Genomic DNA, 11,789 nt, shown 5'->3' on the forward strand with positions numbered 1-11,789 from the left:
TTGGCTATCGCCATTTAGTTTTGTGACACAAGAGAGTCAACATTTTAAACAGTCCAGGGTTACAGCTATAATATGAAATCTCAGAGAGCACCTGAATGTGGAGGTTGTGTCCTGTCAATCACAAGGTAGAAACCCCTAAGGCATGAGCTGCTATTGTGTATTTCACTCTAAATGGGACCATAGTATTAAAAACAACAACAACAAAAAAACATCTTGCTTTATTGAATAAGACCTAGCAATTAAGAACCATACACTTTTTAGGACATTTTTGCTAAATTAATAAATCAATTGAGTGACTGCATAGACTTCTATACAGTCACCTTCTTTTTGCAAACATTAGTCGCCCCTGCTAGATATTACAAAAATACAAGTTCAAGGTATTTTCGCATTGGCTTTGCATTTCATACTTAGAGGTTGTTGCCTTTTCTCATATGTCCAAGTAATCCTGATTCGTCAATTTTAATCTAGTGCCTTTATCAGCTAAATTATTTTATTTTATGAAATTCCCAGCACAATCGTTACTTTGCATTGAATGCAATTCAGCAAACTTATCCACGATAACTGTCTCAACTCAAATGTTGAACATGTTGGACATCAAATCTGCTCAACATCAACTTGTCATTGTGAGCACATACACAAAATAAACACATTGTTGTGTTTACTATGCGATTTCAGTAATTATTCAAAAGAAATGTCAATATAATGTAGTTTTCCCCTTTTATTGTAAATAAAAGCCCATTTTGATTACACAAACATAATTTCACCATTAAAGATATAACTGTATTGGTATATAGAGATAGTTCACTGACAGAATTTAAATGTTTATGAAAAATCATCTCATTAGAACTGTATGTCATATACATCATCAAGCTTAAGATGGTTACACTTTTTTTGGTTCATTTGTTTTGTATTTTTAAAGGCGAATCTTGATCCAAATGTGCCTAAGTCTAAAAAACTAGTATTGAATGTACATCAACTACAGTAAATATGTGTGACAAGTCTATAATGTACTTCAAGTTGATGTAAAATATACGAGGGTAGATTTTTTTTGGGGTCCTAAACAAGTCAAATACATGAAATCTCAAATTCACACACATTCAGTAAGCATTCCTACTATTTCTTACTCAACCAAACAAAGTCTCAAACATCTGAGATCAATTGCTGGAAACCTTTTTCCATGAAGTTGATCCATGAAAAATCCAGCAAAACCAGACCGAATGGAATTTTGTTATGACAACAGTCAACATATTTTCCGGTTGTATAACTACCCTTAAACTGGTTTGGAGAAGAATGTGGGTGTGGTGGAAGACCGGCAACACAGGTGCAAGAGATAACGAGATAGCTAATTGTGCAACGACCAAAATGGTGTTCTATTCTATTTTTAATCATCCTCAAAAGAGTAACTCTTTAAAGGATAAGGTTGCAATTTTCAATCAACTGTGGTATGTAAAACGAAAGACATTGTCACATGGCTTACCTACATTGGCTATTTCATTTGAGCCTTTTAGAGATGAATTCCTGATATCCCTTTAGCCTTAAGTGTCAGACATATCAAGGAAGTATCGAAGTGGCTTGTGTTTTTTAGTGCAAAATGTCATTAATGTTGCTCTCCCAGTAAACAACTTTAGATCAGTGAAAATTAGACTTTTGAAGCCACAATTAACTTCAGATAAGTATTCATGAATAATAAATATTTGTATCTCTTTTTGTTACAATCTTTTTATGGCCAGTATGATCAGGAGGAATGATGAATTAATGTAATGTGTTTGAGTATTTTATATCATAAGAGACAAGCCTTTAAAGGATCTATTCTAAAACAAAATAAAGGAGTAACATGCAGTGTAGAACTGAGATTAGTTGGGTTTAGTTATCATAGCCAGAACTTAAGAGAGAGTTGTGGTCTTCTTCATTTCTCTTCCTTGTGAAGTAAACAACAACCCCAACTAACATTACCAGGGATACAAGGAAGGCGCTGGCAAAGACCAAGGTGCTGGTGTTGGCGCTGAGGATCTCCTTGATTCCCCAACTTTCTGGGCTGGATTTGGTGTCTTCCAGAAAAACTGATGGTAGAATCACTACAAGACAACAGAATAATGTTATTATAGTTTATAAATGAGATAGATAGATAGATAGATAGATAGATAGATAGATAGATAGATAGATAGATAGATAGATAGATAGATAGATAGATAGATAGATAGATAGATAGATAGATAGATAGATAGATAGATAGATAGATAGATAGATAGATAGATAGATAGATAGATAGATAGATAGATAGATAGATAGATAGATAGATAACTTTAATTAAATGTATTATGTCAACAGATTTCACATTACTGTATTAGGTTAGTTGAAAGCAATGATATTAAGTAAGTAGGTTAAATATTGGGTCCAACTTAATATTATTGCTTTCAACTACCCTAATACAGTTATGGGACATTTGTAGTACATTTAATTAAAGTCAACATTTTAGTGTAGATAGGTCAAATACTAACCTTCAGCAGTTCGGCGACTCTGTTGCATCACAACAGGTTTAACATCCATGTCTGGCCTCTTTTTAATCACAACAAGGTTATGATCCATGGCTGCACTGGGATCAGGATGCCCAATAAACCGCAAAGGACCCTGGGTAATTGAGTGGCTGACTGTCTCCTTGACAAGCGATCGCTTGCGTCTGCGGGATGGATCTGACAGACAACCCTGGGCACATCTTGAATAGGGAGTCCCGGGCTCACACAGGATGACGGAACAGGTGATGTACACCTGTAAGTAGGTAGGTGGTGTTAGTTAAAAAGGAAATCAATCATGCTTCAACAAGAGTGACCTGTGGTTCATGTTGTACAGTTATTTGCATTTCAACAGTGTGAAACTGATGCTGGTGATACATTTGATATCTCTAATTGTCTTTTCTCATTCTTTAACCCGTGGATACATGTGATATTGTTTGAAAAACAGACATTGGAAGCAGATCTTTGCAGAATCTCATTTTGGTTTCAGAATCAAATGACCAGTTCTTTAGTTGTTAAGGAAGTGACGTCCATAAATCAAAGATAAAACATTGTTTGTTTTTTTCATGTTAGGTCTGGGTTAAAGTCCCATGTGAGTTTGACCTATCCCTCCAGTAACACTTTGCTTTTTTCCGCCATCTTCATTCTATAATACTTCACAGTTTTCAGCATTGCTCCTGACATTATCAACTCAACAGTTGTTTCTAATAATAGAGCTTCTCCTGAGCCCTTTCAGGAAAAAAAACTAGACTCTTCCCTAATTACAAGATAATATGATAAAAGCTTTGTATGATTTAGTATTCAATATTATTACCTGGTCATAGTTTCCATTGAATTTGAAGGCTTGAACCTCAAAGTTGTATGTTTTTTGATTGGATGGGTAGACCACAAGTGTCTCATCCTTAACACACCTGTCAGAAATATAAATTGTAACACGTCACACACACAGATCAAGGAACTACATATAAAAGATCCTTATTATGATATGCCTTGTCTTAAATCAAACATTTACAAATGTAAAAGTTAAAAGTATTTCTGTTTGTGATTCCCAGAGAGCATCAGCACTCACCCGTTCTTGATGAGGTCATAGAAGATGACGTTTTCGGGGTTGTTATTAGGAATGGCTTTGCAGGATTCGACAAACAATGTCACGCTTGGTAGATCTGATTCGGCCTGAATGCCCATATAAATTGTATCCAACAGCTGGACCTCCACTGGATATTTTTTGGCTTCCACCTTACTTGTAAAGTTGTTGTCATTGTATATTTCAAAGGTGTAGCCAAAGCTGCCGAAGTTAGACTCTGTGAAAATGTAGTCAGACTTCTGTAGATTGTAATAGCTGGAGATGCTGACAGTTTTGGGAAACTGGCAGGAGATTTCGATTTTAACGGCCTTCCTGCGGATAATAACCTCGCTGGGAAGCTCGTAGGACCGGATCTCATTTGCGAAAACCAAAAAGTCCCCTTTGTCCTGTATTTAAGAAAAATAAAGGGGTATAAACCCGTTAGTGACTGAAAAGGAAATGAACAACAAATTGGAGTTCACACAACGCAGACATTTTAATGTGTTTACAGTGTTCTTCACATCGCCATGCAAAAAAACTTAATTTCTACTACCAGCTGCAAATTGATAGAACATTTCAGATTATAATGTCAATGAATTCCTAACCAGAAGTTTGGTGCCGCAGGTGCTGAATGACATGACGCCCAGGATGTGAGTGCCGTTTGAGGTGAGAGAGCATGACGAGTCTCTCAACTGAAGGAAGTTGACATCGATGCCAGGCATGGAAGCTTTATCCAGAGCCACCGCCATCTTGTTTGGTGAGCAAGTAACAGTGGCTGACCCTGTAAATAAATCACAAGTGTGTTAAATTAATTTATTGAACCCATGTAAGGTGTTATTTGAACACCGTCACTCACAAAGTTTTGTCACTTTTTGTAATAACCGTTCAGTCACTTTTGTATGTACATCAGAAAGTGAACCCAATCTTTTTTACGGAGAGACTCATTAGGAGGCTTTCTGAAGTAACTTTAACAGAGATTACCATGATGATCAACAAACCTTGAATGAGAGCTGCTTGGGTCACCAGGACAACGACACACCTCATTTCCGATTGGCTGCAAATAAAGAAAATACATTTTAGTACAAATTGCAACACGAAGAAGAACATAAGTAACGGTAATGATTTCTATACTGTATCTAGTAACACCCAATATGCAAAAAAAAGATAGATAAAACTATTTAGATTTAATGGAGAATATATTTTTTTTAAGTGGAAGACCATATATATATATATATATATATATATACCAGATATAATCCAATTATAGGGTTTAGAAACCAGAAACATGAATCCCCCCCATTAGCAGAGGCTCAATTCTTCAATTCTTTGTTGGTCCCTGTTGGTCAGTCCACCATATTTCAAGAAACAATAGACCTTGCTAACATTGAACAAAGCAGTAGGCAGTAAATATAGCACACATTATGCAGATAAAAGCATTCACCTTTGATTGGTCTCTGCAGTGAAGCAGACTGGGACGATTCGGTACAGGTCGCTGTGCTGTGGCGTCCAGCTCAGAGTCAATTCAGCTATTCCATGCTGACCAGCATTGAACTCTTTGGTCATGTTCCGAGGGCCGCTGACCTGGAAGTCCTCTATGCTTCACGAATGCAGACAAAAGAAACAACGTAAAAACCTGACATGTTCTCAGTTGCATGTCCATAATACAGGTTCTTTCTCTAACATTATATACCTGGCATCTGTAGCCTTTGCTTGGGCATTAAGCTGGAAATTCTGACCCATTGTGGCATGAACAACATCACCATGTGAAGGAGTCTTAGACAGGAACACAGGCTGGACACGGCCACGTTCACAGCTTGATAGTGGAGGAAGAACTGAAACACAGATACAAGAGGTTAGTGAGAGGAATCAAGTTTTCTTTTTTCTTAGACTTGGGTTTTTGTAGCCATTTGTGTAGATTTATCTGTGATTTAGTTGGCCATTGCATATCTCTAGAATAACACTCTATCAGCATATTTTAAAGGCAGTCATAGGCTAGGTTAGGGTGAGGGTTAGGATATGAGGGTCATTGTAGAAGTTATTTAATTCTTAGGTTAGCCGATGACTTAAGAGAGCAGGAATAATTCATTAAGAGTAATTCAAAAATGCATCACTGATCATTTCAATTTCTATATGACCAAGCACTGTGGAAATAAAGCCACACTATTTTGTGAAAACATTTTTTTTAGTATAAGAATATAGTTCCAAATATGCTAAAATTCGTACTATTAAAAGTATAATTATCTATAAAAAAAAACAAAAACATATTATTGAGAGAATCATGTTAACTTTAGGCAAATACTTTTAAAGAAGTATAACTTTGAGGGAGAAAAACCATCAACTTTACAGTATCACTGAACTGTTTTTCAATCTAAAGAACATTTTGCAATAAAACAGAAATGTGACATAAAAATTGCATCCCTCTTATAATCACTTCAGACATTGCTCCTATTGTGTCTCTCTTATGAACATGTACTCACTCTCCATGGAGAACTGCAGCTTCATTTTGCAGAGAGGGGGGGATTCCATGTCAGAGCCCTCCCGAAATACTGATGTCCCGTCTGAATAGGTCAAAGTGATGTTTTTACTTGAGAAGTCCTCCAGCATCAGCTCAAACACGTGGACACCAATGTCCACTTTACCTGTAGTTCTGAGTACGCATTCCATCTGGCAGGACACAGCGCGTTATAATATTATTTCAAATTACCACACCAAAAATAACCCAAAACAAGTAAAAGTCAAGAGTTCAAAACGTAACTTAACGAGAATTATTATCAGCAAAATGTACTTAAATGATGTTATTATGCAGGTTATCTCTTTTTAAACATGTTTTATTTTAGAATATCAAATGTTTCATCACTAACATGTTTTATTTTAGTTTTTTAATGTTGCAATTTATGTATGTCGAGCAAATGTTGTATACCTTGTGTACTAATGGATACATTTGTCATGCTACTTATGTGCTATACATGTCAAATAAAGGTGGTGGAGTTAAAAGTTTAATATTTATTTAGTTTTAATTGGAGAACAAGTATAAAATGGCAGAAAATGAAAGTACTACAAAATATTTTCCTCTAAATGTGTAACAGGATCCCTGCTATGATGATAAAGCTAAATGCATTAAACTCAAATCAAAAATGATATACAAGTTGAGAAAATAATATGACTATTGAATGCTTAGTGTTTCAAATGATCCTGATAGTATTGTAATGTATTTAACACTGCATGTATTACCTCATCGAGAGTGAAGTTTGCTGGAGCAGCAGCGTTTGAAGAAAAGCGACATCTCACAAGATCTCCATCGGGATCGTGGGCCAGGATATGAATCGGTGAGAAGCAGTTCTGAGGCACCCTGCATGAAAACAAAATTGAATATGGTTTAAATATAAATGAAACACATTTGTACACAGAACTATATTTTTTTATAATCACAAATATCATACCACATATTTCACACACTGACTAATTAAAAAAAGGAAGTGCCACAGTTTCATCACAATTTCATTTCATTTAACGTTACACATGATCTACTAATGATCATGAGTAACGTTATGTGAAACATCTCAGAAGTGTTATTTAAATGTGGTTGAATGGAGAAGGACTTGGTAGGGCTGATGTTAACAGCAAGAGTTTTAAAACAATGATGCAATGGCAGTAATTTGGTCAAACTGCACTGTTTGTCTGCTAACATGGGAGTGGTATTCCATTATATATATCTTACAGGTTGGGTTTATACTCTGCTTTACCTGCAGAGCTCTGCTTTGTGTGCTTTTCATTGTCTTTGTTTTCTAAAAAAGAATGTATGTTTTTACCGTAAATAAGACACTGTTGTTGTTAAGGGGCAGCTGTTGAAGGCGTGTGAGTCAGATCGACTTCCCAAGTCCAACTCTGCCTCAGAAATCCAATTTGTTTTCCCGTCCACATTAGACTCCCAGCAGCAGCCTGATTGACTGAAGACAAGACGATAAAGTGAGTTATCTCTCTGAAATACATTGATGCAATGTAGAAATACAAAAAATGTAACCACATCAACTGTTTGAAAAACAGTTTAGTCATTTTTTACCTGATCCCTGCACATAAACACACCCTTTCGGTCATTTCTCATGTTCATTTCCCAAAGTATAGCTATTTGATATATTCTGTTCCTTATGCCACTGATGGGCCAGAAGATAAAAATACAAAAACATGTTTTTACATATAAACTATTGGACCTTATAAACAAAATCTTTGAAATTAAACAAATCAGGTGTACAAATATTATTAATATTAATATTATTATTATTATTATTATTATTATTATTATTATTATTATTATTATTATTATTATTATTATTATATGATTAATAATATGATTAATAATAATAACAATGATAGGGAGGGTTATTGGATTATTGAATTTAGAAGAAAAAACTAAAAATACACATGTACTGCATACACATACTGACAAATATTGAACCCATACATCTTAAACATGACAGATGACTCTTTTGTGTAGGCCAACATGTATTTTCGTCCATCTTTTCAAAGAAAATGCTGCCATTTCAAGAATGTTTATCAGGGGATAGACATGTTGACCTGTCACAACCACAATTGCCAAGCTGTTAGTAATAAAGTGATTGATGTCTGAATACCATTTAGCTGCTTTGAATTCTACTTCCTGGTGTCAGGCATGCTGACTTACGGTCACTCACATGAATAGAATGAAGCCATTGTTAGTGTCATTAATAACACCTGTGCTTTTCATATGATGACTAATATGCAGGAATGTGTTGCTAATGACATTAACGGCTGTGAACCAGCACTAATAATACCATTAAATAAATAATAATAAATAAATAAACCTCATTACTTAGTGCAGTGTACATTTCAAAATGTCTTCAGTTTAATGTCATTTTTAATGTTGTTTTCTTAAACACAAATTCAATAATACAGATATAATGTATAAATCACTATTCATAATATCTTCTCCCCACTCTCAGGTGAGTTATTCTGGTGGAAACACAAATTCACTTTAAATGTAGCTAATCATTTTGACCTGGAAACATTGACATTTTAAGGATTTGATGTAAAAAAAAAAAAGAGGTTGATGTTAGAAAAAATCCTGTTGCTAAAACTCCCCCAAATATAACTCAGTGTTCTCAATATTAGTTATGGCTGTGTAAAATGTGTGTCTTTGTCGTGTGTCTTCTCTTATTTTTTTATATTTTGTTATGGCATTTTTTCTTATGTTTTCTGACTGGAGCAATGTGTTCAAAAGTTCAGTACAATTGAAGATTATCATTAACTCCACAGACTAGTGTTACTTGTTTTGTGCATTTCAGCTCTGTTTCAGAAAACATCAACCACTCCTAGTCCTTTTAACATGTATTTATAGTTATGTTTAATGTCATCGCTGAGGTTTGGTTTACTTATGCTGTGTTACATATTGACTTTAATTTAGTCCCACAATTGCATTTCGGTGACGACCACAGTTTAAACACAGGAAATAGAACGCAGGCCTGATGCCTTAGAGTAGAAGGAGTCGGAATAGTTTGGTTTCTGTGAGCTGGTCTTACTTCAGAGAGAAGGATGTTTGATTATTCCGGACGGTTGCTGTTGTGTGCATTTCAGACTGGCACCACCTGCCCTGGCCCGTGTCATCCTGGTCCGTTTGCAGGACACTGGACTCTTCGAAGCTTGTGCAAACCCCGCTCTCACATGTGTACAATGACTTGTCATCACAGCTGCTTCTGCCATTCTGTCTGTAATGAAAAGTCACCTACAGGGGAAATAACAGCATTGATACCACGTACAGTTGAAATAGTTCTATAAAACTCAAAGTTGACTCTGTGAAACACAGAAAACTGGATGAAATGAATGTTTATGTTTGTTGAACTGGTTTTTCTTTTTGTTTTCTGGACTTGGGTTGTAAAAATTCCACAAAGACAAGCCAGTGAATACTTTGTAGATGGCAGTAAGAGATATGATTGACATCCAGGTTTTTCACAGGGCGATAAGCTCTTGTTCAGTACACACATTTTGAGATGTAAATGTTTTCTAATTATTTTTGTACAGGTGTGGTCTACATGGCTGTGTGCTTCATTAAGTCCATATTAGTTCCCTTATATTATTCATGCTTTATTTTTATATTTTTAAAGTCAAAACTTGTGATTATTATATACAATTATTGTGAAAGTAGACTTTCCCAAATTAGTGAGACTTCTCCAATAAGTAACCCTGGCATTTAACGTATTTGCAGTTCTATTGAGTGTATGAATATTTTAGGCAGATAGTGATTGAAAAAAAGAGTACATACCTTGTATGTCCCATCCTTCTGCTTATGTGCAGGCTGGAAAGTAAGGCTATCTCCATAAAAGCTGAGCGTCGACGAAATCCCCGACAAAGCCAACAACAGCAGGTAAATCGCGCCTACCTCCATGATGTCCAACAAAATCAGTTTCTGCAAAATGTTGTTCAGTCAGCTTAAATATTGGAGATGTGAGGCGGTTCTCTATGATGTAGACCAACAGGACTAACCAGATCTGTGCTGAACTGTAAGAATTTAAAATGGTACAGCAAATGGTACAGGCTTGTTTAATAACTCCAGTCAGATCCCATTGACAATCAACAATTGAGCAAAGAAAGCCCAATATTGCTGTTTGATTGCACCCATTACATCTAAAAAAAATCCATCCTCAGGCATTTATTTGTTGGTATCTCTGGAAAAATGGAAAAAGGTTAATTATCAAAAACTAATATATCTCTAAAGATCTTTTTTCGGCCAAATCATTTATTTAAACCATTCTATGGGACCCTCTCTTAATAACTAATGTATTATATGTTCTCCTCTATCCACTAAAACTTTTGGCTTAAATTATGAATTGGACATTTTTGAGAGGATTCCTGTGTTTTACTAATTGGTAAACTACAAAAACCATAGGAGAGTCTCATTCTGATACCACTGAACAAAATGAAAAGACATAGTAGTTGTGAATTAAAAGAAAATGTGTTGCAATTTTCAAATGTTAACAAATGGAGAGAATGGGACAAGCTGGTTGTCTGCATGTATTTTTTAAAATGGTATCAGTATTGCTCAGCCGGAATTTGTTGCTTCCGTTTCATGCCTGACTTGTCTATGTGTTGAATAGTTGACATTGTTTTTGTATTACTGTGCTAATTTTCGCTGCTTCCTGTCTGCATTGGTTCATCGTAAGAATACTTCATTAGTGGCTGTTGTTGCCTTTAGGGCAGCGGTTCCCAAACCTTTTTTCCGGCGCACCCCCTTCTACGTCCCAACCGGGTTGACGCACCCCCCAAAAAACGCAAACAAACAAACAAAAAACGCAACAAAGCTTTGTTCTATCACCATATAAATAACTTTGTCCTGAGACGTTCCACTTGACAGTTTCCCTGATTTCAGCCTGTTAATCATATTTGAAAGAATGAATGAAACGAGTTGGCACGCATATATCCTAGCCTACAGCTGTCTTCTTCTACGTTTCTATCAAAAACTAATAAATTATAGTTTTTTGATTTAAAATAAAAGGGATTACAAAGGACATGTTTATTATTCCTGTTTTTTATTGTAGCCTATGGAAAAATCCCAATTAAAAATCAACACTGAGTAACATTTTTACACCAGACCACCATTACATGTTTCATCTCGCGCACCCCCTGGTGGCAGCTCGCGCACTCCTCGTGGCAAAATCTGGTTGGTTAAAAAAGAGAGTGAACACCCATGATCAACTGATAACAAGCAGCGTCGGAGAGAGCTCAGAAAGAGTAATGTGTCAATGTAGTTCCCTGATTTGAATAACATTGGGCTGCAATTAAATGACTTACAGTTCTCGAGAACAAATCCCCTTTGTGTATGTTTACATATTTAACCTATACGCCTATGCCCAGGGCCTGAGCATTCACCTATACGGCCTATGCCCAGGGCCGGCCCTGGGCATAGGCCGTATAGGTGAATGCTCAGGGCGCATCCATCCATGGGTGGTGCCGTAAATTGGGGAAACAAAACAAAAGTTCAAACCTATGAACCATGTTTGAAACTACGCTTACATTGGGTTCAGCAGCCATACACTATTTTGTGGGAGAGAGAGAGAGAGAGAGAGAGAGAGAGAGAGAGAGAGAGAGAGAGAGAGAGAGAGAGAGAGAGAGAGAGAGAGAGATTGGTATGGTATGTAGCTTTCCAACAATAAACCTTGAATCAATCGGGGTTTAAGGAAGAAGAGGGT

At 36.0% G+C, this 11,789-nt stretch overlaps 1 protein-coding gene across 1 annotated transcript; it reads right to left on the reverse strand.

Moving 5' to 3' along the window:
- Nucleotides 1–203: 203 nt before the first annotated feature.
- On the reverse strand, nucleotides 204–10,040 carry LOC134863356 (uncharacterized). The gene is made up of 13 exons (XM_063881835.1): nucleotides 9,866–10,040; nucleotides 9,126–9,328; nucleotides 7,383–7,520; nucleotides 6,805–6,922; nucleotides 6,051–6,237; nucleotides 5,264–5,405; nucleotides 5,015–5,170; nucleotides 4,572–4,627; nucleotides 4,179–4,354; nucleotides 3,580–3,980; nucleotides 3,325–3,421; nucleotides 2,499–2,766; nucleotides 204–2,075 (listed from the first exon to the last, which is right to left on the reverse strand). The coding sequence occupies exons 1-13, from the start codon at nucleotides 9,986–9,988 to the stop codon at nucleotides 1,864–1,866; spliced, it is 2,277 nt and encodes a 758-aa protein (XP_063737905.1). The 5' UTR covers nucleotides 9,989–10,040; the 3' UTR covers nucleotides 204–1,863.
- Nucleotides 10,041–11,789: the final 1,749 nt, after the last annotated feature.

This window comes from Eleginops maclovinus, chromosome 4 (assembly GCF_036324505.1).
Source record: "Eleginops maclovinus isolate JMC-PN-2008 ecotype Puerto Natales chromosome 4, JC_Emac_rtc_rv5, whole genome shotgun sequence".
Classification (NCBI taxonomy): Eukaryota; Metazoa; Chordata; class Actinopteri; order Perciformes; family Eleginopidae; genus Eleginops; species Eleginops maclovinus.

Bases quoted from the DNA above. Each gene is read 5' to 3' on its own strand.
- LOC134863356 (XM_063881835.1), bottom strand. From the start codon at position 9,988: ATGGAGGTAGGCGCGATTTACCTGCTGTTGTTGGCTTTGTCGGGGATT. The intron at 5,171-5,263 runs GTATATAATGTT...GCATTCGTGAAG, and splicing joins GCAAAGGCTACAGATGCCAG to CATAGAGGACTTCCAGGTCA. The intron at 3,981-4,178 runs GTTAGGAATTCA...TCTTAAATACAG, and splicing joins CCTGCGGCACCAAACTTCTG to GACAAAGGGGACTTTTTGGT.